The sequence below is a fragment of the Pygocentrus nattereri genome, chromosome 9, assembly GCF_015220715.1.
Source record: "Pygocentrus nattereri isolate fPygNat1 chromosome 9, fPygNat1.pri, whole genome shotgun sequence".
NCBI classification, from domain to species: Eukaryota; Metazoa; Chordata; class Actinopteri; order Characiformes; family Serrasalmidae; genus Pygocentrus; species Pygocentrus nattereri.
Window position 1 is genome coordinate 9,462,735 of NC_051219.1, and position 27,882 is coordinate 9,490,616.

Here is a 27,882-nt window from a genome sequence, read left to right on the forward strand (position 1 = left end):
ACAAAGAGGAAGCCAAGAACTTGTTTAAGGAGTTTCATTCCTCTCCCATGGGTGGACATACTGGCATTATAAAGACGAGAAATGCCATATGTTCCAGATTTTACTGGCAGGGGATGTCAGTTGATATTGATAACTGGGTATGTGTTTCTGTATTTTTCAATCTAAATATAATACAATCTAATACATAATACAATACAATCTAATACAATACAATCTAAATATCTGACACTTGTCATAAAAGGTACTGGAGTGCGACAAATGTCAAAAAGTTGGCAAACCTTTGACTGCTGTACAGCCATTGCAGTGTATTAAGGTAAACATATGAAACATTAGAGTTTTTAGCAACTGTACATAGAAAACTAAATACTGAAGCCATGTTTTTATTTTGTAGGTGTCTGCTGTCTGGGAGCTTCTTGGAATTGACTTAACAGGACCATTAGCAAAAACCACAAGTGGCTTCCAGTACATTCTCACAGTCACAGATTACTTTTCAAAGTGGGTTGAAAGGGCCTTCCCTTTGAGAAGTAAATGTGCGGCTGAGGTTGGAAAAAATATCTGCTTAGTAATATACAGACATGGATGTCCCAAACGTATTCTCTCAGAACAAGGAAGAGAATTTGTTAATGAAGTAAGTGCATATTAATCATATTTTAGTTAGAAGTTCATTACAAATTTTCATTACATCACTTTTTGTATTTCTTGAAATACTTGGTGTTCACAGTAGCCTTACAGTAGTCATACATTTAATGTTGTTTAATAAAATACATTTAGAAAGTAAAGATTTGTTGTTTTTTTTAAGCTAAACCAGAGCCTTTGTGAGTTGCTATCTATTGAAAGAAGTGTGACAGCTGCTTATCATCCGCAAACAAATGGCCTCGATGAAAAGACCAATGACAACATAAAACGGTAACATTATTCATTTTCTTAATATTTACTATACATGAAATGGGAATTATAGTGTTAATAAATGTGTACACTGTAGAGCTCTGAAAAAAATGGTTAATGAGCAGCAAGACAACTGGGACATCTATCTGGATGCTACCTTATTTTCTCTGAGGTCAAAAGTCCACACTACTACAAAACACTCACCATTTCTTCTGATGTATGGAAGAGAAGCAGTTTTCCCAGCAGAAGTTCCTGTTGAGGTTCCAGTAAGTGCTTTTGTTGCATGCATTAGCTTAATTTGGCATAGCTATACTTTTTTATGGATATAGTAAATGACTTTCATTTGTAAATTTGTAAATATGCTATATATTGTTTTCTGTTTAACCATCATGCTACATTTCCATAAACATAAATGGTAGTCTTTAATATGTAAGGTGTTGCTCGAGTGTTGTATTTCTCATAAATAATGTTGTTTTATGATTTTATTAACTTAATGACACCATTCTATTTGAAGTACAATAAATTATTTGTCTTATTTTAATGTTTTTGATCACAATAATTTATGCAGCATTTGATATTGTTTTCATTATAGATTTCCACCATTATTTTCCTACAGAATCTAGTTACAGTAAGTATCTAGATTCCAAAATGAAAATGATGGAGGAAATCAAGAAAACAACAGAAGACAACATTCACATGTCCCAGGAGAAACAAAAGGCAGCCTATGCCAGGAAAGTACAGAAGAAGTACTCAAACATTGTTTATAATGTTGGAGATGAAGTCCTTCTTTTAAATATGAGGAAACGTGGAAGAAAAGGAGGAAGAATTGAACCAGACTTCTTTGGACCTTATGTCATTCAAACGATAAGTGGGAAGCTTGTTACTCTTAAGAACACAGAAGGAACAACATTAAAAAATAAATACAATATTGACCACATCAAACCATACAGAAGAAGCTCGGACTCCCAATATTTATCGAGAAGCAAAGATATGCCCAAAGTGTTGAACGACAATCACCCAATTCATACCCATGAGAAGCATTTAGCTGACAAGATTTCTTCAGATAACAGTAATCTGCAAACAGCCAGCGATAATGACAGTTCTCCACAGGTACCTTCCCATTCTGAAAAACAGAATCCAGTTTTGGAAAGGCCTTCTGTTATTCATTATGCAAAGGAGAAAACGGACCAGAAACATAAAATTGTAAAAGAATTAAACATAACCAAAAGACCTGAAGAAACCAAGCTGAAGACTCACTCCCCCCTGCCTACTGTTAAGAGAAGTCTACAAGAAGAAGGTTTTAAAGTTGTAATTCACATCATTTGACCGGTTGGTCAAGTTCTTGCCAGTTTAGCTTTTCTTTCCAGTTGGCCCGTTGGCCCTTTCTTGTTGGCCCGTTGGCCCTTTCGTGTTGGCCCGTTGGCCCTTTCTTGTTGGCCCGTTGGCCCTTTCTTGTTGGCCCGTTGGCCCTTTCGTGTTGGCCCGTTGGCCCTTTCGTGTTGGCCCGTTGGCCCTTTCTTGTTGGCCCGTTGGCCCTTTCTTGTTGGCCCGTTGGCCCTTTCGTGTTGGCCCGTTGGCTCTTTCTTGTTGGCCCGTTGGCCCTTTCTTGTTGGCCCGTTGGCCATACTTTGCACTATTGGACATAATAACTTTAAAACAGTTGTAAATAATTGATACAACAATCACAATAAACAAATTTATGTTTACTGCACAAAGAAATTGTCATAGTTTTAAAAATCTGGGACAAGAGAAACAGCTAGGCTGTATTACAGAAAGTTCTTGTGTATTCTAAATTAACTTTAAAATTGAATTTTAACACAAACAGCAAATGGAGGTTTGTGTCAAATGAACTCTTCAATAATCTTCGCTCACATTTTTAGTTATGTCCACATTCTTTGCTTCCACTTCATTGTTTGCATAATTTATATTAAATTCAGATATTATCTATACAGTACTTTACATTTGGCCTGCTGGCTTGTCTTCTAAGCTTACTATTATAATATTATTATTATTCTGTTATATGTACTAATTGTTTTCTAATTTATTTTCAGTAATGAAGCTCTGGTCTTTAAAGGATCATGGACAAGTGGAAGCAGTTGTTGGTCCCTCTAAATTATATGACACTTCTTTTCGGTCACTACAGGGAAATGGCTGGCTGTCAGATGAAGTAAGGGTGGCTGTAAGAAGAGTGAAGTAAGAAATTGGCTGTTTGTAATATGCAGATTTACATCGATTAACATTTGTTTTAATGCAGGTCATAGATGCATACCTTCAGTCCCTCATTAAAGACAAACAGGCAAGTATAATGTTTTGATTTAAGTGTTTACTGGTGTGTTGCTTTACACATGTACGTATTATGTTTGTACTCTTGTTGACAGAAGTCTGTTCACCATATGGATGCTGTCATTGCTTCATCTTTGTTTGCTGGACAGTTTAGATGTCTTACAAAGGTAGTTATAATATACAGAAAAGTATTATTGCTGACTTGTAAAACAATCACTAACATGCTTTTAATGTTTTTCATACAGATGAAGTTTGCATTTGAGGACATTTGGTTGTGTCCTGTAAACACTGGTGCACACTGGATTCTAGTGGTGTGTCTGAACTAAGTATCTCTTTACTTACTATAATGTATGTATTGCAAATACTGTACAGTGCATATATAAAAACTTCAGACATTTTTAAGAGTACTTTTTTGTTTCTCAGCCTAAAATCAGTGCTCATGAAAAAATAACAAAATAAATTGTCTACCTTTCTTCAGATATTTGGTTTTATTTTATGTAGTACTTGAGCCATTCTATGTATGTAACAAAAATATAGTAAATATAATAAAAAAAAGATTTAATAGCTTAATTTTTCCTGTGAAAATACTACAGATAACCGTAGTCAAATTGTATCCCATTAGTTTCCAGGTTGATTCATTTTAATGCCATATGTCAATCTATGGGTTTTTTCCTATGGCAGGAAACAGATGAAGGTGTAATATTACCCATTTCATGTGGTCACTGCATCATCATTTCCCATTTCATTTAATGCTATATATTGGGTTACATTACATTTAACAAAAAAGCATAACTTCACTTACCTCTGTCTCATTAACAACAAATGATTATGCACTTCATAAAAGTACTTTTTTGGGCTCTCAGGATGTTTTCAGGGAGTCATTAACAATGTATAATAAATATGTAATAATCACAACAGGTGTGTAATTACATTTCATTTTCTGGGTATGAATTTTATACTCACACTAATTATTTACTCTAGATTATCGACATGTCAGCAAAAACTGTGGTGCTTATTGACCCTCTTGGAAACGAATGTTCATATGAGCGCAAGTTTCTGCGTAACTGGAGGTAACATTGTCACAACTGAAGCTTTATTCTTCTTGAAAATATTGTAATATTGTAAAGTATTGTGTCATGTGTCCATTAATAAACAGGAACTTTCTGAAGACAATGGCACATAACTCGCAGAGAGCTAAGTGGCAAATAAAGACCATGCAGCACAACAGACAGAGGGATGGAAGTAGTTGTGGAGTTTTAGTACTGAAGGTTGAGGATTTTAAATGACTGTTTCCTCTGTATGGATTTTTCATGATGATTAATTAATCTTAGTAAGAAATATTTCTTTTATAGTTTGCAGAACATTTCCTTCTGACTGGTAGAATTGATGGAGTTGAAACCACATCGCTTGCTGTGAGTGCTGCACGGATGGACATTGCCTGTTCACTCCTTAAATGTCCAGGTGACTTTCTTAGGAAAACGATTTGTTTTAGTTTGTTTCCTGTCTTATACACACTCAAATTTAATTAGTAGCCGAAGCTCATGAGTACTACAGCAAAAAGTACTGTGATCACATGATTTACCTTGCACATTGTAAAACATCTTGTCTAAAATAATTAGTTGCATGGTGAACAGTGTAGGAATATTATAATCATTCATGTGTCTGAAAAAAATTGCTTTTAGGGAATGCAGAAGATTACTGTGTAATTTGCACGATGTTGCAAGGAGATGCCAACAAGAGCATGGTTGAAATGGTACGTATTAAATAAAATGGGCTTTAGTAAATGCATGGTAGTAAATGTAGAACTTCATATTTGAATGAAACGTAGTAGAAACGAATGTGCGACACTGCAGTACGGTTCATTGTTTTACATTTCTGATTACATTTTGCTTTCTCTTTTAGGTGCAGTGTGACCAGTGTAGTCGGTGTGCACATTTTGGATGTGCCCAATTTATTAAAACAGATGTGGACTACATTTGTGAAAAGTGTAACAAAAAGAAATAGATTCTGTTTTGTTTTCTCTCTTCGTTTGTGCACAGATTGTCATTTTAATGTTGAGCTTGATTTGTTTATATTTCCTAACTTTATTATTGTTTTTATTTATTAGGACATTTATCTGTGTTTAAAACTAATGTGTTTATATAAATTATCATCTTTATTAAACTTGCCTTATGTCATTTTAACGTTTCATATTGGAAATACTACCTTTTGTTAAACTGGTAGTTAATAAAGAAATTGTTTATTATTCTGATGTTTTCTAATAAAACATCTATTACCTATTACTGATTTCATTACAGTCCATCGATATGTGCTACCCCTAATATCATACAGGTAGGAGGACCTGTAGTGGACATTGGTAGTTATGTTTTTGATTTTGTTCTGTTTTTTTAAACATGAGAAGGGCAGGATTCATTATCAGAGGCAGAGAGGATTTTGCTGAAAATTGTTGAGGGAAATTCAGACATTGATTGAGGTTTCCGAATTAGAGCCAAAAGAGTGTGGCATTTCAAACAGGAGATTTTTTTTTGCGAAAACTCAGAAGCCGTGCGTAATGACCCCTGGCGGTCGGCGGAACACATTACACGGAAACCGCTTACAGATCCGGTTACCTCTCCTTCTTGGCTTCAAAATGACACCACACCCGTGTATTTCCGGTAATGCGTTCGGTAGTAATCCTCTTTTTGTGCAAAGAGTGCTTGTAAAAAACAGAAGGCAAAAATATTTTATGTCTAATTTAAACCCAAATTAAAATATGTTCTCCTTGGGCTATCGCTTTCAAACACACGTGGTCGTAAAGCTGAGATTCTCCCCTTTCCAACAACATGTCAATCAAACCTGTCGACCAACCAGGTGTCACGTTAGGCGGACGCGCAAAATTAGCGCCAAGTGCGCAGGAGGCACGGTAAACACAGCTCACATGTTTGAAGTACCCATGTCCACTGTAGTGGACACATTATATCTTTAAAATAAAAAAAATATATATATATTTTAAATGTTGTCAATGTCTTTATTTACCTTAAAACATTTGGGGAAGTACAAAAAACAAAGATTTTTAAACTTTTTTTTCCCTGGTAGTCAGGAGGATATCACAAAATAGTCGCGGTATTATTTTTCGACAAGGTAGCACATTTCGATAGATACGATCTATAAATATACGCTACGGTAGGACGTCTCGACGAAGTAGGACAAATCGATAGAACACCTGTCTTTTCTTTTCTTTTCTTTTCTTTTCTTTCCTTTTCTTTTCTTTTCTCTCTCTCTTTCTCTCTTGTGTGTCTCCTCCCTCGCTCGCTCTCTGTCTCCACTATAGGTTGGTAGCAGTGTCACTCATCATTAGAGGACGCGATCAACACAGCGGCCAATCACCAACCAGAGTTCTGGCCCTGGAGGCGGGACTTGGGCTTTAAAGGAAGAGCGGCGAGGCTAGTGAGGAGGCTGGCGACCCCCCTGCGCTCCATGGGGGGGTTCATTTGCTCCTGACTGCTCGACGGACACACGAGCTGGGTGTTGTGTTCATGGGACTGTATCGCGTGTCTGGTTAGTGAAGCGGCCCAGTTGAAGTGGAAGTGAAGTGCCTTGCACTGATGGTCCTGCTGGCCCTCCTGCGGTTCCGCTGTAAATACTCACCCAGGCTCACTCAGTCGCAGCCGGTGCGGAGTGAAATAAACGGGGCACAAGACGCTGAACTGTCGTGTCTTGTTCCTTCCTGGTTCGGACTTCAAACATCACATTCAAACCGCATGTTACTGACCCCCTTTTCCCCGAGACTGACCCGCGGGGTCGCAGCATTAATCAGCTGTTTTTCCACAAGCCACGCCCTCAGACGAGCTAATGCTAAAGCTAACACTGGAGCTCGTCAGACTGATGTTAGATGCAGAGCAGGTCTCGTCATTTTTACTCAGCATGTTTCAAAACACTTTAACTAAACAGTAGAAAGAATTTCTCCTGTAGGAGTTCATTAATATTGATCTTCACACAAACAGCCGCTGCTGAATTTGGCTTCTTGTTCACCAGCTTCTTCCAGTTGGGCAACTTTGCTGGAGATTTGTATCCAAACTACCAGATGGCCTGCACTGTGATATTTAGTTGAGCTAACATGAGAACATTTGTTGTACTAAGAAAACAGCTCATCTCGACTGAAGCTCCTTGAGTTGAACTGACTTTTCTTTCTTTCTTAAAAAAGAAAAGTAACCATTACTTCCCTCTCACTAAACAAAGCCTTCTGAAATGAACTACAGCGTTCTTTGGAAATCAGTACTAAGGAATAGAAGTTGTGTCATGAAACCTAAAGAACACAGTGAGTGTCCAGTTCTACAGTAAAACAATGACTGTGTAAAGAAATAGAAGAGGACGTACAGCACAGGTGAACACAGCTGAGTGATCAATGATCTGCCACAGCTCTAAGACAACAGGTCTACACATTAAGCTGCTATCTGCATCATGTCCTCTAAATTGAACAGTTAAGTCTCACCTGTGTTCAGTGGTGTGTGGAAATGCTTTACCTGTCTAAACAACACATACAGAACTTACAATGCAGAGAAAATCAGTGGAAGAACAATTACACAAGTAAAGAATCAGCTTCAGTGATGTTTACCAAAAAATGACAAGCTAAACTGGTGAGTGCAGTAAACCGCTGTCTACACTCACTGGACACTTCATTAAGTACAGCTACCTTGTATTTGTGCTCATTGTCCATTAAACCAGGTCCATTAATGTACAGCTGCCCTTTGTAGTTGCAGTGGCAGATTGTAGTTGATCTGTTTCTCTGGATAATTTTTTAGCCCTTTTACTTTGTTCATCAATGATCTGGACCCCAACCAGGACCACCACAGAGCAGATATTACTATTTCCTACCATATGCAAATATACTTAGTCCAGCTACAGAGAACGTACAATAGAACCCAGATAGAGGAATTAATGGCTGTTATTATTCACTTCTGCAGCAAAAATCCTTCTATGTGTAGTTTGTACACTGGGTTTGATTTACTCTGTTATGTAGCTCTGTGTTTATAGAGAATAATTTGGACGCTACTTGGTCAGTCTGCAGAACTTCAGAACCGGCCAGACACTAAAACTCATATTAAACGTTACATCTCGTCTTATTGAAATTGTGAGCTGATGCGAGGTGTGAGCTATGAAACAGTCCTGAACTCAGTACAGGTCCTTAAATCAGTTAACTTGAACCATCATGAGAAAGTTGGGCCGACTGTATTTTTAAAATTTCAATTAAAATTTAAAATTAAAATTAGTAAGTTGGATTTTGTGCAATACAGAATTACACTGTTCATTTAAAGGTAATTACTTCTTCATGACATTACATTACCCCACGCGACCCTTAGGGAGAAGCGGCTTAGAAAATGTGTGTGTGTGTGTGTGTGTGTGTGTGTGTGTGTGTGTGTGTGTGTGTGTGGTCTTTCAAAGTTTCAGCCTTGTGTTAGTATTTATCTTTTAACCTGCTTTAAAATGGCACTATTAAAAAACAGTTAGAAATGTCAATCAAGTAATTGTCTATTCTCCATATCATAGATCTTTATTGGTCTGTAATTCAGCACTGGATCCTAAATTAATGCTTTTCAGTGGACTCATCAGTGCCTTAAACTCTGGGCGTGATGATGGACAAACTCTATTCTAGGTGCTTTGGTTTCCAGCAGCAGATGAACTGTCCCATTGTCCTGTAGAGAGTTATGGCAATATTATGATCAATCTTTGGAAAATATTAGTCACTACAGTCAAAATGGCAAAACAGGAGGTCAGGGGGGATTTGCATGTCTGATTTCTACAGAGACTAATCATGAAGACAAACTAGTATTTTAAAAACTGGCAAGTTCAAATTAGCAGATTTTACCTTCACCGTCATGTTATCATACATAATATAGGCCTAACTGTGGGCAGTGAGATGGAAGTAAAAGGGAGGGAGCCGTTTTCCAGAATCCAAACCACCAGATAATTATCGCTGTCATGTCCAGACTCCACCAGTCAGCAGGAACAATAAGAATAGGAAGTAGTAGAAGAACATAAACCACATAAATATCTACAACAACTACAAAGTCACTGTAAATGCAGTGAATGTGTCACTGTTCGTGTAAATTCGTGCAGCAAATAAGGAGGAAATATGAAAACACAGAATAGATCATCTGACTGACTCCTCCTTTTAAAAGCTCCTCCTCCTCTACACCTCCTCTATCTGATGAAGCAGATGAATGTCATCCTGTCTCCTGATCTTCATTCTGCTTTCACTCCACTCAGAGATGCCAATGAGGAGCTTTTAAACAGTGACTGTATTTGTGTTTGTTTCTGGCTGTGTGATTCTGAAAGGAGCTAAAACTCACTCAGTGGGTTGAAGGGCTACGGTGGCTGATTCTCCACTGAGCTGCTCTGATCATTACAGACGTCCTGAAAGAGAAAGTGGAGTTTGGACTGAAGGAGCCGTTACAGAGAAACAGCACAGCAGCAGTTGGAGGAAATGGCTGCTAGAAACCCTCTTTCAGAAGAACAGTTTTCATGTCCTGTGTGCTGTGACATCTTCAGGGATCCTGTTGTTCTGTCATGCAGCCACAGTGTGTGTAAAACCTGCCTGCACAAGTTCTAACTAGGGGTCTCAAGAATGTCCAGTCTGTAGAAGAAGATCCTCAAAAGATCATCCTCCTTGTAACCTCGAACTGAAGAACCTTTGTGAGGCTTTTCTAGAGAGCAGGAGTCAGAGATCTTCAGCAGGGTCTCAGGGGCTCTGCGTTCTGCACAATGAGAAACTCAAACTCTTCTGTCTGGATGAACAGCAGCCTGTGTGTGTGGTGTGTCAGACTTCAAAGGAACACAGAAATCACAAATTCTGTCCAGTAGATGAAGTTGTGACTGAGTTTAAGGTATGAAAATTGTTGTATAAATTTAATAGTGTCTTCATGTCTAAAATGTACCTCAAAAAATATTATAAATTCTTTCTGAGTTCAGTTCCTGATTAACCTGTTATGTGTGTTGAAGGTGAAGTCAGTCAGTGGGTGTGGTTTCAGGGCAACCAGCAAAGAGCATGAGTGAAATATCAGTCGTAAAAATGCTCTGTTGCTGAATTCATTATGACGGTCAATGTAAAATGTAACCTTAAATGTTTCTGTATAAAAATGAAATAAATCTCTTCTGATTTTCAGATTGAGAATAAAACTGCTTTTACTCTCTTATCTACTGCAGTCTGTAGGACAACTGTTACTAGATGGTAAATCAGATAGTAAGTAAAAGGTGGAGAATGCACTTATCTGAACTGTTGTTTGATTCTAGGATAAACTCAAGTCTGCTTTGGAGCCTCTACAGAAGAATCTGAGAGTCTTAGAGGAAGCTAAACGAGACTATGACCAAACAGCCGCCCACATTAAGGTGAAACATCATCTTGAATGTTGCTGAGGTCATGTTTCTGATGAGGGTCCACTTCTCCTGTAGGTGGTAAACACTTGTAGATCATCTGTTAGAGTTTGTGTTTCCTAATCGTCTCTCATTCCAGATGCAGGCCCAGCACACAGAGAGGCAGATAAAGGAGGAGTTTGAGAAGCTTCACCAGTGTCTAAGAGATGAAGAAACAGCAAGGATAGCTGCACTGAAGGAGGAAGAGGAGCAGAAGAGTCAGATGATGAGGAGGAAGATTGAGGAGATGAATAGAGAAATCTCAGCTCTTTCAGACACAATCAGGAACACAGAGAAGGAGATGGAGGCTGAGGATGTTCTGTTCTTACAGGTAAGAACCTCTTTTTTCTCTTTTTTTTCTGATTTAAACACAAAATCAGCTTCTTTCTCTTTGTACTTCTGAAGGAAGTACTTCTCAAACCAACATTAGAAAAAAAGGTGAGTTAAATGGTTTAGTATGAAAGGGGAGTATTAGTATGAAGATCTCTACAATCACAATAATCCACCATGTGAGAGTTTTGGGTACTGTGAGCATCTGATGCCTGTAAGGTAGACACTGACTAAACCAGGATAGCTGATGGGAAGAAGAGACAGATCTAAAAAGTTTGACTAGAGATGGAAGGAAGTTCTCTCAGGGTGACACGATCACATGGAATCCATGTGTATTTATTTAGACCTTTATAAAGAGAACTATCCATATAGATCCTGACAACTGAACAAACTTTTCAAAAACAGTAGCAACCAACATGCATAGCTTATCCGTTTTTATATACAGTGTTTGGACATTATTATACGTTCGCCAGTACTTCTGCCAACTATAGTCTGAGTCTTCACATAAACGAGAATTTACTCAAGTCCAAAACAACACTGCAGCACTCTTTACTATAAAGCATTTAAAAAGCATCCACTCCCTACAGGCACAACTTATGCCCAGCATAGTTCTCATGACTATTTCAGATCAGGCAGCTGAGATGCCGAGGAAAAACAATACAGCCCGTTTACTCAATTAGCAAGCATTCTCGGCTAAAGCGTACTGCCATGGCCATGAAAAAATGATTATGGATCCTTTATATTTTACCTCGTATCACTTCTTGAGTAGAAGGACATATTTTCTTTAATATTTTGGCATAACCCTCTTAACTTTTGCCAAAGACTTTTAAGACCTGCTGATATTCTGTAAATTTGTTTTTAGGTTTAGAAATGGGTAGAAAATGACAGGTTGGTCAAAATTCAAAATACATGACACACTAGCGCTAAGGACCAGAAAGCTTGATAGCAGCAATTGCTGAGCAGTGATCAGTGGTGGAAACAAGTCATTAAGTTGCAAGTAGGTAAAGTCTTGACATTCAAGTCATAAGTGAAATCCACTGTCAGTACAGGCAAGTCCTAATTTGAGGCTAAGGTCCTAATCTTCAAGTACTAAACAAGTCATAATGAATTCTTCAGCTGTTTTAGGGCCATTTTAACACTGAACACCAAAACTGATGGTAACAATACTAGAGTCTGTTAATGACAGCATGTTAGCAGTGTGTGGCTCAGTATTACTAATTATTATAAGTTTTTACACTTCAGAATAACAAAACACAAACTCCGTGGTACACAAATGACAGACATGATAGCTACACAAGGAGCAGTGCTACTACACATGAGGTTTCAAAGTGTTGTTGAAATGAATAATAAAAAAAATAAACTAGAGTTAATTAGTTTTATGTTAGAGAAACATAAACTTAGTCAGCACTAAAAGTAGCTCATTAAACTAAAATCAAACACTAGCTTGAAATTTATTTAGACAACAGACACCAAACCGAATGAGTTGAGCTGAGCATAATTTAGAGAAAAGACAGCAAACTGATGGTGAATGTATGAAGCTGAAGTTGACTTTTTATTTTCCAGCAGCTTCTTCTTCAAATTTTTCGTTCGGTTCCGGTGTGTAACTTCTGCACCATTTAAGGGGAAAAAACGTTCATATGAAAAGTCAGCAGCTGTGTAGAGTCCCGTCTGCAGTCAGACTCTCCACATTTCTTCAGCTTTGGGTCTTAAGTTTTTCTCGAGTCTTACCAAGTCATGTGCTTCAAATCCAAGTCAAACTTCAAGTCACTGGTAATCAAGACAAAGTCAAGCTACAAGTCTATCTTGATTTTGTCGAGTCGAGTCTCAAGTCACCAAATTGTGTTTCCAGTCAGAATCGAGTCCAAATCATGTGTCTCGAGTTTACATCTCTGGTGATTGGAGGACTGAGATGAAGTCTTAGGCTGAATTTAACTGCAGTTCAGAACAAGTGAAGGTTACCTGAGCAACAATTGAAACTCCAGGTAAATTCCTTTATTCATTTAACCTGCAAGCGCAGAAGGATATTACAGAGTTAATGACACAAACCAAAGTCCTTATAGGAAAGTCTGTTCACTCAACAGCCACTTTACACGTCCCTGAGCAGGTATTTCCCATCATACCAGACCAGACTCCTCTCTCTCTGAATGAGGAGAGACCTACAAAACCGAAACTCAAAGCCACGTCAACATTTCACAGTATATTTACATCACTGATAAATTCCTGCAGTGTCTCAAATTCTTGTGTCAATGTTCATAAATAACACGACAGAACAGATTCAGTTTGTGTTCTTTCCCATTTTAAGACTTTTAGGAGTGACTTTGTGTTTAATACAGTTTGGCGTCATATTTTAGTGTCTGCATAATCAGGGTAGTTAAAGCTGTGGAGGAGGTGGCAGCTGCGCCCAGTTGTCAGCCTGTAGATCCGCCCTGATGGTTCTATATTGACATTTTATAAATTAGAACAAAAGAAATGAGCAGATCTTCTGACTCTGTGTCTGATCATCAGTGGAGCTTCTCCTGGATCCTCTGAACGTTCCGCCTCTGCCGCCTCATTATCCACAAACCTGCTGCTTGTTGTTAGTTTGGCTCTGGTTCTGTTGTTGGTGGTTCTCCTGTAATTCTTAGCCGTGTTTCCAAGTGAGCATCATTAGATCTTCACCTGCGTCTGTTTGTTGACGACTAGTTGATGGATTTTTTGCGTTTTGCTCGTCGGTCTAGTTTGTGGTCCCTGCTTCTCAAAATCCATCCAGTCAAACTACTTTATCAACATCTGACTGATTAGATTTATTAATAAATAACAAACATACTGAGTTTTATTAAGTAGTTATTTAGAAGGTAAAGTTTTATTGAGATGAAATGATGGATAATGTCACTAACTTGGCTGTTTGCTGGTGTTTGTGTGTTTCATATGAAAAACTCCTGAAAAGTCTCTTCACTTTTAACTACAATGTTCTTTTTGTTTCCCTCTCAGAACTTCAAGTCCACAGAGAAACAGTGAGTAAATGTCAGACCACACGTTTTATCTAATGCTACAGTAATTATTACATTTAAATCTACAGTGTATTGTGTTTATTGTAAATATGAGTGTATTCTAATGAAATGAGGGGGAATAAGGACCGTGTGTTAATGTTGTAGTGATGAGAACAGAAGCAGAAATATTTTTTTAACAGAAACTACAGAATTATTGACTCTCCAGACAATAAATGTGATCAAATATTGATATTTAGTGAAATAAATGACAGGCTGTAAAGTTTCTACAGTGATATATTTCACACAGTCTTCTGCTCTCAGAGCTCAGCTCACACCAAAGGATCCAGAGAAGACATCAGGAGCTCTGATCAATGTTGGGAAGCACCTTTCCAACCTGAAGTTCAGAGTGTGGGAGAACATGCAGGAGGTTCTCCAGTACAGTAAGTTCTGTTTCTCTTAGGGTTGATCTCTCACACACAGCCTGCTTCTGCACTAATGACACACTGTTTATAAACTATTAGTAACATGTTATCATGTTCTCTTTATTCAGGGGGTAAAAAGGAGACTGAAACTGTACTTAAGTGAACGTATGAATACTATACTGTGCAGAAATCTCACTCAGATCAAACAGAAAGTGTGGAGATAAAATAAACTCCAGTTAAAGAAGAAGAATCAGATTTTAATCCAATTGATTAAAAAATAAAATAAAATTTTAACGTCTTGTTTAATTCTGTCAAATTCTTTTTCCATGTAAGTTTAATTTATGAGAAATAATTTCTCTTTGTAATTGTGTTACTAATCCAAGTAAACACTAAAAATATTATGTGTAAATTTAAGCTGAACAGAATTTTAAACTCTTGAAACATCAATTTCATTAATTTATTAAAAATATGATCAAGATAGAATTTTATCATTTATAGTAAAACTTTATAATTTTCAATAAGACAGTAATAAAAATGTTTTATATTCTTTGTAACGATGTTAATCAGTAAAATGAAACAATAATAATAAAGTCACTCAAAAAACAATTTGACTTTCAAAATACAAATAATCCAATAAAGACCAAAACACAAACGAATCAAATTAAAATGAACAGTGTTTAAAAATGTATTTGTGCTTTTTCACTTTTTAGTATATTTTTTAATTCAAAATAAAATAATACAATATTTTTATATTTTATATATTTCCGGTGGAAATTGGACTACTGTAGGTAGAAGATCATCAAAGAGGAGAGGAGGAAGGCTGGTTAGAAGGCAGTGAGAGAGAAGGAAAGGCAGAAGTGTGGAGGTTCGAGTAGGGACTCTGAACATAGGGACAATGAGGGGAAAGGCAGAGAGCTTGCAGACATGATTGAGAGAAGGAAGGTAGATATTCTGTGTCCAAGAGACCAGATGGAAAGAAAGCAAGGCCAAGAACATTGGAGGTGGATTCAAACTGTTCTATCATGGTGTAGAGAGGAAGAGAAATGGTAATAGGGATAATCCTAAAGGAACAGCTTGGGAAAAGTGTTCTGGATGTAAATAGAGTGTCAGACAGGATCATGAACCTGAAGTTGGAGGTTGATGGAGTAATTTTGAATGTGGTCAGTTCATATGCACCACAGGTTGGTTGTCAGTTAGAGGAGAAAGAGGAATTTTGGAGTAAGATGGATGAAGTGGTAGATGGTGTTCCTAGAGAGGAGAGATTACTGATTGGTGCAGAATTCAATGGACATGTTGGTGAAGGGAACAGAGGGGATGAAGAGGTGCTGGGTATATATGGTGTGAAAGACACAAATGCGGAAGGACAGATGGTTGTAGATTTTGCAAAGAGAATGGAAATAGCTGTGGTGAACATATATTTTCACAAGAGGGAAGAACACAGGGTGACATACAAGAGTGGAGGGAGGTGCACACAGGTGGATTATATCCTTAGCAGGAGATGCCACCTAAAGGAGATTGGAGATTGTAAAGTGGTGCCAGGGGAAAGTGTAGCAAGGCAGCATAGGGTGGTTGTCTGTAGAATGAGATTAGAAACAAAGAAGAGGAAGAGAGTGGAGACAGAGCCAAAGATTAGATGGTGGAAGCTGAAGGAGGAGGATGGTTGCAAGCAGTTCAGGGAAAAATTGCAACAGACCCTTGGGGGCAGTGAGGAGCTACCTGAGGACTGATAAACTACAGCTAAGGTGGTGAGAGAAACTGGCAAGAATGTGTTGGGTGTTTCGTCTGGTCAGAGGAAAGAAGACAAGGAAAGTTGGAATGAGGAAGTCCAGGAGAGTTTTCAGAAGAGGAAAGCAGCTAAGAAAAAGTGGGATAACCAGAGAGATGAAGGAAGTAGGCAGGAGTACTGTGAGGCTAGTCGCATAGCAAAAAGAATGGTGGCAAAGGCAAAGGATCAGGCCTATGATGAGCTATATGAGAGGCTGGACAGTAAAGAAGGAGTAAAGGACTTGTATCGCTTGGCTAAACAGAGATAGAGCTGGAAAGGATGTACAGCAGGTTAGGCTGATAAAGGATAGAGAGGGAAATGTACTAGTGAGTGAACAGAGAGTGTTGAGTGGATGGATGGAGTACTTTGAAGAACTAATGAATGAGGAAAACGAGAGAGAGAGGAGGACAACGGGGGGAGAGATAGTGGATCAGGAAGTGCAGAGATTTAGGAAGGTGGAAGTGAGGGCAGCTTTAAAAAGGATGAAGAATGGAAAGGCAGTTGGTCCAGATGACATACCTGTGGAGGTATGGAGATGTTTAGGAGAGAAGGCAGTGGACTTTTTAACCAGGTTGTTTAACAAAATCCTGGAGAGTGAGAGGATGCCTGATGAGTGGAGAAGCAGTATACTGGTCCCCATTTTTAAGAGCAAGGGTGATGTGCAGAGCTGCAGTAACTACAGTGGTATAAAGTTGATGTGCCACACCATGAAGGTATGGGAAAGAGGTGTTGAAGCAAGGCTAAGGCGAGAGGTTCAGATCAGTGAGCAGCAGTTTGGTTTCATGCCCAGAAACAGTACCACAGATGCACTTTTTGCATTGAGAGTGTTGGTAGAGAAGTACAGAGAAGGTCAGAAGGAGCTGCATTGTGTCTGTGTGGATCTAGAGAAGGCATATGATAGGGTGCCAAGACAGGAACTGTGGTACTGTATGAGGAAATCAGGTGTAGCTGAAAAGTATGTTAGGGTGGTGCAGGACATGTATGAGGACAGTGAGACAGTGGTGAGGTGTGCAGTTGGAGTGACAAATGGTTTGAAGGTGAAGGTGGGGTTACATCAGCGATCAGCTTTGAGCCCCTTCTTGTTTGCAATGGTGATGGACAGGTTGACAGATGAGGTCAGGCAGGAGGCTCCATGGACCATGATGTTTGCAGATGACCTTGTAATCTGTGGTGAGAGTAGAGAGCAGGTGGAAGAGAATGTGGAGAGGTTTAGGTTTGCACTGGAGAGGAGAGGAATGAAGGTCAGTAGAGACAAGACGGAATACATGTGTGTGAATGAGAGGGAGGCAGGTGGAAAGGTGAAGATGCAAGGAGTAGAGGTCGTAAAGGTGGATGACTTCAAATATCTTGGGTCAACCATCCAGAGCAATGGACAGTGTAGAAAAGAGGTGAAGAAGAGGGTGCAGGCAGGATGGAGTGGGTGGAGACGGGTGTCAGGGCTGATGTGTGACAGAAGGATAGCAGCAAGAATGAAAGAGAAGGTTTACAAGACAGTAGTGCGTCCTGCTATGATGTATGGTTTGGAGACTGTGGCTCTGTCTAAAAGACAGGAGGCTGAGCTGGAGGTGGAGGAGATGAAGATGCTGAGATTTTCGTTGGGAGTGACAAGGATGGGCAAGATTAGAAATGAGCAGATCAGAGGGACAGTGAAAGTGGAGCAGTTTGGAGATAAAGCCAGAGAGGCAGGTTGAGATGGTTTGGACATGTGTTGAGGAGGAATAGTGGATATATTGGGCAAAGAATGTTGGAGATGGAGCTGCCGGGTAGAAGGAGAAGAGGTAGACCTCAGAGAAGGTTTATGGATGTAGTTAAGGTGGACAGGGAGATGGTTGGTGTGAAAGTAGAGGAGGCAATGTATAGGGCAAGATGGAGGCAGATGATAAGAAGATTAAATCTGATTCAATAATGTATTTAGGTCAGTATTCTAAAGGGGTCTCTACAGCATGTCTGGGGGTCTTCTTACTCCAAACAAGTTTATATTTTCACTTCATATTCAATTTTATTTTTTCTTCTCAAAACCAAATGAAGTGTTTTCTGCACAGCAGCCCAGAACAATAAATATAAAACTAATGTTATATAGATTACAGTGATGATACAGTAGATAATAGATATGATATCATCTCATCATTAACTGGATCACAGACGTTCAGGAAATGTGTGGAGATCAGATTTTGATCATTTGATGGAGAGAGAAAATGGACTGTTTTATAATTTATAATAATAATTTATTGTAATAATTAATAAAAAATAAAACGCATCACGAAATGATCTGAAAGTCTGTGAGAGTGAAGATGTTGATGGACGTTCAGCTCTGTGAGTGAATCCCTACAGAAAAATGCTGCACTCAGATCAGATCAGTCACTGGACTGTAATGACCACTCACTACTGAACATGCACTTTAGTGCTGCTCTGAACTGAACATCAACATTTAGTCCAGGATTAAAGTTGATCTGAGTTCTGGAATCTACCTCTAAAGCTGTTTCACTCACAGTAAAGAAAACAGTCTGTAGAGGTGAAACGTTTACAGAAACAAGAGAAAAACATGATGTTTCATTGTGTTCTCTCTCCTCAGCCCCTGTTACTCTGGACCCCAACACTGCACATCCACACCTCCACCTGTCTGATGATCTCACTGCTGTAGAAAACACAAAGCAGAGATCATCACTTCCTGATAATCCAGAGAGATTTGATGAGTGGTGGTGTGTTCTGGGTTCTGAGGGTTTTAACTCAGGGATTCACTGCTGGGACGTCCAGGTTGGAGACAGTGAAAACTGGTCACTGGGTGTGATCACAGAGTCTGTAACAAGAAAAGGAAACTCTGTCAGGGGTTCAGTGTGGAGGCTGAACTACGATAAAAGCATTAATGAAATCTTGATTTTCTGTCCAGGACAGGCAGTTCACTCCTTCACACCTAAAAAGAAGCCGCAGAGGGTCAGAGTGCAGCTGGACTGGGACAGGGGGAAAGTGACCTTCACTGAACTTCTAACCAACACACACCTGCACACTATAACACACACTTTCACTCAGATAGTTTTACCGTTTTTCTATAATTATTCTGTTCATCCTCTGATGATCTTACCAGTGAAGACATCAGTAACAGTGGAGCAGCACAGTTAAAGCTGAAGCTGCTTAGAATGATCATTTATAAGGTAGTGAGTGTCTGAATTATGATCATAAGAATATGTCACTGCATGTACAGTGGTGTGAAAAAGTGTTTGCCCCCTTCCTCATTTCCTGTTTTTTTGCATGTTTGTCACACTTAAGTGTTTCGGAACATCAAACCAATTTAAACAATAGTCAAGGACAACACAAGTAAACACAAAATGCAATTTGTAAATGAAGGTGTTTATTATTAAAAGAGAAAAAAAATCCAAACCATCATGGCCCTGTGTGAAAAAGTGATTGCCCCCTCGTTAAAACATACTATAACTGTGGTTTTTAACACCTGAGTTCAGTTTCTCTAGCCACACCCAGGCCTGATTATTGCCACACCTGTTCTCAATCAAGACATCACTTAAATAGGAGCTGCCTGACACAGTAAAGTCCATCAAAAGATCCTTAAAAGCTACACATCATGCCGAGATCCAAAGAAATTCAGGAACAATTGAGAAAGAAAGTAATTGAGATCTATCAGTCTGGAAAGGGTTATAAAGCCATTTCCAAAGCTTTGGGAATCCAGCGAACCACAGTGAGAGCCATTATCCACAAATGGCGAAGACATGGAACAGTGGTGAACCTTCCCAGGAGTGGCCGGCCGCCCAAAATTACCCCAAGAGCGCAGCGACGACTCATCCAAAAGGTCACAAAAGACCCCACAACAACGTCCAAAGAACTGCAGGCCTCACTTGCCTCAGTTAAGGTCAGCGTTCATGCCTCCACCATCAGAAAAAGACTGGGCAAAAATGGCCTGCATGGCAGAGTTCCAAGAAGAAAACCACTGCTGAGCAAAAAGAACATTAAAGCTCATCTCAATTTTTCCAAAACACATCTTGATGATCCCCAACACTTTTGGGAAAACATTCTGTGGACTGATGAGACAAAAGTGGAACTCTTTGGAAGGTGTGTGTCCCATTACATCTGGCCTAAAAGGTACACTGCATTTCAGAAAAAGAACATTATACCAACAGTAAAATATGGTGGTGGTAGTGTGATGGTCTGGGGCTGTTTTGCTGCGTCAGGACCTGGAAGACTTGCTGTGATAAATGGAACTATGAATTCTGCTGTCTACCAAAAGATCCTGAAGGAGAGTGTCCGACCATCTGTTCGTGAACTCAAGCTGAAACGAACTTGGGTTCTGCAGCAGGACAATGATCCTAAACACACCAGCAAGTCCACCACTGAATGGCTGAAGAAAAACAAAATGAAGACTTTGGAGTGGCCTAGCCAAAGTCCTGACCTGAATCCTATTGAGATGTTGTGGTATGACCTTAAAAAGGCCGTTCATGCTCGAAAACCCTCTAATGTAACTGAATTAGAACAATTCTGCAAAGATGAGTGGGCCAAAATTCCTCCAGAACGCTGTAAAAGACTCATTGCAAGTTATCGCAAACGCTTGGTTGCAGTTGTTGCTGCTAAGGGTGGCCCAACCAGTTATTAGGTTTAGGGGGCAATCACTTTTTCACACAGGGCCATGATGGTTTGGATTTTTTTTCCTCCTTTAATAATAAACACCTTCATTTACAAATTGCATTTTGTGTTTACTTGTGTTGTCCTTGACTATTGTTTAAATTGGTTTGATGTTCCGAAACACTTAAGTGTGACAAACATGCAAAAAAACAGGAAATGAGGAAGGGGGCAAACACTTTTTCACACCACTGTATATTTTAAATAATGTGTTTGTACCGCTCCATCCTGACATGTCTGAGTGAGATAAAATGCTGGTTTGAAGTGTCACAGAGTGGCTCCTGATATCATGACAGCATTAGAAACGTTCTCTGAGTGAGATTTCACTTGTTTTCAGTGTAGATTTTATTTCTCCATCATCCTGCATTTTTCTCCATCATCAGATCTTTAAAGCTCTGCTGTGGTTCAGAGATTCATAGTAAAAAACCGCCAGTCAGACTTTTGTGGGGTTTGCGCGTGAGAAGAGTCGCTTTTTGATGAAGGGTGTCAGTCCAGCAAGGTGACCAGTTATGAGCAGCTCCGTGAAGTCGTTCTGTTGGAAGATCTTCTGAATTCCTTACCGGAGAAGGTTGTGGTTCATCTGAATGAACGGAGAGCTGCTGCTGTGACTCAGGCTGCAGTGCGTGCAGATGAATTCGTGTTGACGCACAAGAGCACTTTCGCTTCGTCTTTGCGTCGGGAAACATCTCACACAGAGAAATGTTTGAGGAGTATGAGAAGATCTAAACCACTGACCCCAAATGAGAATCGGGGAAGCTTTTATTGCCATGAATTCGGCTCTTACTGCTGTTTGTCCGGCCTTAAAGCGGAGAAATCGATCTAAGGGGCGGGCACCAAAAGGAGCTGTGTTTGATGAAGCTGATAGAAGTGGAAGATGAGTGGAAGAGGCAAGACCGGTGGTTTTGGTGTTTTCCTTTTTCTGATTTAAATCAGTGCCTTGCGGCTCTGAACTTGATTTCCTTGCCAATTTCTGCCCCAAGTTTAAAGTGAACTTTGAAATCTGTCAAAACTTCGACGTTTAAGAAGCTATGTCCATTAGGGGTGCGTCCCCGCCAGTGGTGGGGAGGCATTGGGCTTAGTTACGTTATGTGGCCCTTGGAGAAGCTCCAAATCGTTCAGAAGTGGGGTCTCAGCTCTTGAGGAGCCAATGGATTAATGCACAAGATATCTACTCATTTATAGCGCTTCCAAATCGCAAAGACTTTGAAATCATCTTGTTTCAGGGAAGAGCCTTGAAGAGTTTTACTCAAATATTTGATGCTAGTGTTGGACATGGCTTCTGGAAGAACTGGAAGCTGGACACCTCTGCTCCGCAAGATGTTAGATTCGTCTATGTTAAGTTCTGGACAGGCAAGGTGGCAGATGCTGATGTTGAGCAGTACCTACGCAGGTACTGTGAGATTCTACAGCCTGTGTTTAAACATCTGGGTCAGTTTGGACTGTGGTACAGAGTCCGCCGTTATAAAGTGAAGTTACGTCATGACCCCGATGGCAATCTCTATCAGATCCCAAATTCAATCTCGCTGGGTCGTATAACGGCAGGATCTCATACCCTGGTCAGGTACAGAGGTGCTACATTTGAGGTTCCCAAGACCATCAAGTGAAAGACTGTGAGACCTTGAAGTGTTGGCGGTGCGGGGAGTTTGGGCGTTAGGAGTGTAAAAATACAGAAATCTGTAATTTGTGCCAGGAACAAGGCCACACTTACTTTAAATGCCCAAGCTCCTATAGCAATAAAGCACGTGGACCGACACCGATGCCATCTACTGACGTCAACACGGCTCAAAATGGAAAACATCAGAGCATGCCATCTCAAACCAGTGAGGACATCCAGGAAGCCCAGATCAGCAATGAGGGTCCAGCTCAGATCAACAATGGAGAAGAGGCAAAGTCTACAAGTTCCATCAGCGACAGCTCTGACACCAGCTCTGGTGGCAGTAATGATTCCAGTTCAGAAGATTCAGATTCCAGTGAGGGAATTCTTCCTCCTTCAGGACATCAGAAAGAGTCACCTGGCCAAGGAGACACCGGAGCAGTGATGACGTCTGGACGGCAGTTACCGGAGAACGAAGGTGATGCTGTTCTTTTCACTCCTGACAGTTTTGATAGTCTGCAAGCTGGAAGTCTCCCTCCCACACAGTCTAGCACTGCCATTCTGAGTGTGGCTAAGAAGCGCAGACAAAGAGCGACTTCATCGAGTTCCAGTGTTCAGAAAGAAATGAAGGAGTAAGAACTTTTAAGAACTCTGTTTATGATTAAGGTACCTTTTTTTGGTTGTTGTTGTTTTCCTTTGGTTTTTCTTTAAATGTCTCTTAATATTATATCTATAAATGTTAGAGGAATACGTACAGAAAGATGTAGAAAGATGAAAATAGAAAGTCGAAACAAAAAAAAATGTGATACTATATGTGCACAAGAGCTGAGGCTGAAGGATAGTAATGACATTAATAATGTTAAGGGAATGTGGTCTGGTGGTCCTGCCGTATTATCTGTGGGTGACGATGGTGCTGACGGGGTGGGAATCTTCTTCAAACATGATGCTGAGATCATTAAAAGCAGAGAAATTGTTCCTGGCAGGTTATTGCTTGTAGATTGTTTGTACAGGAATATAAAGCTAAGAATTGTTAATGTATATACACCCCCTGACAGAGCTGGCACGATGAGGTCATTTTATAAACTATATGAGCTACTTTGTGTGGGATTTGGGGTAAATATTGTGTGGTGATTTTAATGTTATAACTGCAGAAAATGATAGAATATAAACTAAACATGTACCTCTATCTAGAGATGGAAAGCTTCTTAAAAGAGTGTGTGACACGAGATTAAAAGGATTAAAGATCTGAAGATTTTAACGAGTTCAGGGATTGACATGTGGTTAGTTTTTAAGAAACAAATTCAGTCGGTTCTTAAATATAAGTGCAAAGAATTGAATAAAGCAAGAAATGAATACTATAATACTTTAATGCTAGAACTTGTGGAATTACAAAGCAAACGGCGTCTGAATGCAGAGGATGAAGATAAATTATGTAGAATTAAATCAGAATTATCAAAGATAAATGATGAAACCTTTTTAAATGTACAGTTTCAAGCAGCTTTAAATACTGACTTTACGGGAAATGCACACAATGTTATTAAAATGTAATGAAAAGAGGGAGAATAAAGGAATTAGAGGAATTAGGGATGATCATGGTAATATTATTGATAATGAAAAAGAAAAGAGAGCTTATTAGGACTAAATGTCAAGAGGCTTATAAGAAATTACCAGTTGAGGAGGAGAAAATCACACAGGTTTTATCCTCTTGTCAAAAATGAAGTGGAGTAGATTTATGTAATTGAACTAAAAGTATAGAAAAGAAGGAGATTTTTGGGCAATCGAAAGGCTAAATGACGGGAAATCTCCGGGGGCAGATGGGCTGCCGGCTGAGGTCTATAAAGTTGGCTCGTCTGAAATAAGTGACCTACTGATGGATTATTTTGAGAAGGGGATGTTAAATGAGAGCTTTTATCAGGCTGTAGTGTCGCTGATTTATAAAAAGGGAGATCAGTTTAATTTAGACAGTTGGAGACAGATAAGTGTGATGAATATAGACTATAAGATTTTAGCTAAAGTCTTAATGAACCGAATGAGTGACTTCTTGAATAGAATAATTGAATGTGAGCAAACGTGTGCAATAAAGGGGCGTTTTATGATTGATAATTTATGCATAGTTAGGGATCTTATTGCAGATGAGCAAACAGAGGACAGCTGTTTAATCAGTCTGGACCAGAAGAAGGCTTTTGATTTCATTTGGAGGGAGTACTTGTGGCGAGTGATGGAGTGCTATGGGTTCCCTTTAAAATTCATAGATATGCTGAAAGTCTTGTATAAGAAATCAATAGTTCAGATGAGTGTAAATGGAGTTTTAACAGAGAAGTTTGAGATTCACAGAGGGGTTAAACAGGGATGCCCTTTCAGTGCTGCACTCTGTATCATGGCTGTAAGTCCTCTTTTGAATAAAATCAAGCAGGACCCTCATATTTCTGGGGTGACTAATAAATTAGGTAAACAGGTCAAAACATCGGATTCAAATCATTAAAACGTTTGTTTTGTCCAAATTGTTGTTCCTGGCCACAGTTTTCCCTCCTAATGAAAAACGCATAATGAGGCTAAATAAAATGTGTGTGCGGTGTATTTGGGGTACTTCAAGGGAAGTCACTAAAAGGGAAATTTTATATAAATCTAAAAATTTAGGGGGTCTTGGTGCAATGGACATTGGACTAAAACTCAAAATAGCTTATTGTAAAATAGTTTCACAGGCAATAAAGAGAGGTGCAGTGTGGGTGGGGAACACTAGAAGTTGGTGGAAAAAGAAAGAAAGGAAAGGCAAGAAAAAATGTTCCATGTTACAAATTAATATATGGAGATGTTATTTTTAAATATGTAAAGCTTCAGATCAACTGGTGTAATTTTCATAGTAAAAAGATCTATAACATTATAAGCGAACACATTCATGGAGGTCTTTATCCACATAAACACCTCAGTGAAGCAGAGAGTAAGATGTGCATCAGAAACATTCAGTCCAGGCAGATCTCGGAGAACATGAGAGACACAGCATGGCTGATCAGTGTGGGGAGATTGGCTGTGCCATGTGTCGTTAAGTGGAGCTGCTATGTCACCACGACAATGTGCCCGTCGGCTGACTGTGAGGAAGATGAGACTATTGAACACCTGTTACTTCACTGTGATCGATCTGTGGTTGTGTGGGAAAGACTAAAAGCTCTCGGTGTTAAGTTTGATATAAATGTTAAGTCTATAATGTTTGGTCATTTTGAGGAAAGTTTATCAAAGAATGTCAAGGATTTTTATTGGTTGATTGTTTTACAAACTGTAGACTATGGAAAACGAGGTGTAAAATGGTAACACAACAGACTGAAATCCCTGCAGGAGTTGTTTTTAAACAGATAACGTTTGAACTGAAAGGACTGCGAACCATGGACAGAAAATCTAAATATCCAACTCTGTTATAATAATAATCTCATTTAAACTCATATTAAGCTCGTGTGTGTAATTGCATTGTAGATTTGTTGTATTTGTGTATAATTTTGCATAAATGTGATATTGTATTGATTATGTATTTGGATTATTTAATAAAGTTTATTTAAAAAGGCAAAAGGAGCTGGTTTTGTGGTTCTCCCACTCCGCTGGGCTCACCTCGCCGGGAAGCTGATTCTGTGTATGATCCATTTGTTTTTAAGGGTACCGTGTCTTTGACAGGTGGGGAAGACCCCATTCCCATTACTATTCCTACGGGCTACGGGCGCAGCACAGTCACTTATTCATGATGGTGTTTTACCTTTTTCTAATGATGCGTCTTGTGGTTCAGATGTTTCAGTAGGAGGAACTGAATTGGGGGTGGAGCATAATCTATATATTCAGTCTGAACTGGTTTCAGGATTGGTTAAGGGTGCCATTCGTTCTCAGCTACCAGTGGAGGGGCTTGACTTCATTCCTGGGAATGACTTGGCTGGTGGAAAGGTGTTGCCCCTTCCAGAAGTAACTGATGACCCTATGTCTGAATTACAGGGGTCTCAAGTAGCAGACATGGCGTCTGAATTCCCTTCTGTTTTCCTGCCTGTGCAGTGACGCGAGCACAGTCTCGTAAGTTTGGCGATATCGTGGATCTTTCTGATAGATGTATTTTAATGATGGTCCCGATGCTTCTGGAGAAGATTCCCCCGTTTCCTTGTCCTTTGTTTGTGGAGTCGAATCAGAATCATGTTTACCAAAAAATGACAAGCTAAACTGGTGAGTGCAGTAAACCGCTGTCTACACTCACTGGACACTTCAGTAAGTACAGCTACCTTGTATTGTGCTCATTGTCCATTAAACCAGGCCCATTAATGTACAGCTGCCCTTTGTAGTTGCAGTGGCAGATTGTAGTTGATCTGTTCCTCTGGATAATTTTTTAGCCCTTTTACTTTGTTCATCAATGATCTGGACCCCAACCAGGACCACCACAGAGCAGATATTACTATTTACTACCATATGCAAATATACTTAGTCCAGCTACAGAGAATGTACAATAGAACACAGATAGAGGAACTAATGGCTGTTATTATTAACTTCTGCAGCAAAAATCCTTCTATGTGTAGTTTGTACACTGGGTTTGATTTGCTCTGTTATGTAGCTCTGTGTTTATAGAGAATCATTTGGATGCTACTGGGTCAGTCTGCAGAACTTCAGAACCAGCCAGACACTAGAACTCATATTAAACGTTACATCTCGTCTTATTGAAATTGTGAGCTGATGCGAGGTGTGAGCTATGTAACAGTCCTGAACTCAGTACAGGTCCTTAAATCAGTTAACTTGAACCATCATGAGAAAGTTGGGCCGACTGTATTTTTAAAATTTCAATTAAAATTAAAATTTTTAAATTAAAATTAGTCAGTTGGATTTTGTCCAATACAGAATTCACTGTTCATTTAAAGGTAATTACTTCTTCATGACATTACATTACTCCATGCGAGTGTGTGTGTGTGTGTGTGTGTGTGTGTGTGTGTGTGTGTGTGTGTGTGTGTGGTCTTTTCCTGTTGCTGTATGATAGTTTTTTATTATTTCTACTAACATGTTTACAGTGACAGCCACTCTAGAATAGAACGGCTATGTACAGCACATATAATTACAAATATTATTTATTTATTTAACTTCCTATCTTTGATTGGTATTTCTAAAATTATCACATGCATCTGCATGTCAATGCAACTTGAAAAAAAAGTATAATACAATTATGTTTCTTAACTAAAGCTACTGAAGATGTTCCCTTCACATACCCAGTGATGTGATGGTACCACAGCAGTGACTCTCAGCACCTTTTGTTCTGAGAGTCTACAGGTCTGGTAGGTTTCGCTGTTCACATAAAAGAGTGCACATCTCTGACTGAAGAGTCTATGATGTCACTACACAAACTCCCATATGTTTCAGCTTCTATCATTTCATGTAATTCATGCACTAATTGTCTGAATGAGTAGTGGGCTTTGCCTTTGACCTCTAACTTGATACATGTGTTAACAAACTGATGGTCAGTTATAATGTAGTCCAGGCCATAACAGAACATTTATGCTCAATGACTAACATTAAAGCACTGAACTTGGTGCTGCGTGAGTTTGTTCTGCAGAGATGAGAATAAGAGAACAAGACGATGCAGGATCAGCTGAGAATTATAGTCACTGGACAGGA

The 27,882-nt window shown here is 39.3% G+C and overlaps 2 protein-coding genes and 1 long non-coding RNA gene across 3 annotated transcripts; all 3 read left to right on the plus strand.

Moving 5' to 3' along the window:
* Positions 1 to 604: 604 nt before the first annotated feature.
* On the plus strand, positions 605 to 1,145 carry LOC119264092. The gene is made up of 3 exons (XR_005130759.1): positions 605 to 628; positions 800 to 906; positions 983 to 1,145. It is a non-coding gene; the product is annotated as an uncharacterized LOC119264092 (long non-coding RNA).
* A 2,061-nt stretch (positions 1,146 to 3,206) lies between these two features.
* On the plus strand, positions 3,207 to 6,575 carry LOC119264048. Its single transcript, XM_037541243.1, has 8 exons — positions 3,207 to 3,335; positions 3,414 to 3,479; positions 4,150 to 4,238; positions 4,325 to 4,436; positions 4,521 to 4,629; positions 4,851 to 4,921; positions 5,071 to 5,093; positions 6,479 to 6,575. The coding sequence occupies exons 1-8, from the start codon at positions 3,279 to 3,281 to the stop codon at positions 6,573 to 6,575; spliced, it is 624 nt and encodes a 207-aa protein (XP_037397140.1). The 5' UTR covers positions 3,207 to 3,278.
* Positions 6,576 to 9,471: 2,896 nt separating this feature from the next.
* Positions 9,472 to 19,254, plus strand: LOC119264087 (E3 ubiquitin-protein ligase TRIM39-like). The gene is given in 7 exon segments (XM_037541588.1): positions 9,472 to 9,759; positions 9,761 to 10,031; positions 10,438 to 10,533; positions 10,658 to 10,888; positions 13,858 to 13,880; positions 14,178 to 14,296; positions 18,616 to 19,254. Coding segments are annotated over 7 exon segments (1,413 nt in total). The 5' UTR covers positions 9,472 to 9,631; the 3' UTR covers positions 19,161 to 19,254.
* Positions 19,255 to 27,882: the final 8,628 nt, after the last annotated feature.

What these genes read in the sequence shown, in the direction of transcription:
- LOC119264048 (XM_037541243.1), top strand. Translation starts at nt 3,279, where the DNA reads ATGGATGCTGTCATTGCTTCATCTTTGTTTGCTGGACAGTTTAGATGT. An exon ending in AGTTTAGATGTCTTACAAAG is followed by an intron (nt 3,336 to 3,413) that starts GTAGTTATAATA and finishes TTTTTCATACAG; the next exon opens with ATGAAGTTTGCATTTGAGGA. An exon ending in GTGGAGTTTTAGTACTGAAG is followed by an intron (nt 4,437 to 4,520) that starts GTTGAGGATTTT and finishes TTTCTTTTATAG; the next exon opens with TTTGCAGAACATTTCCTTCT.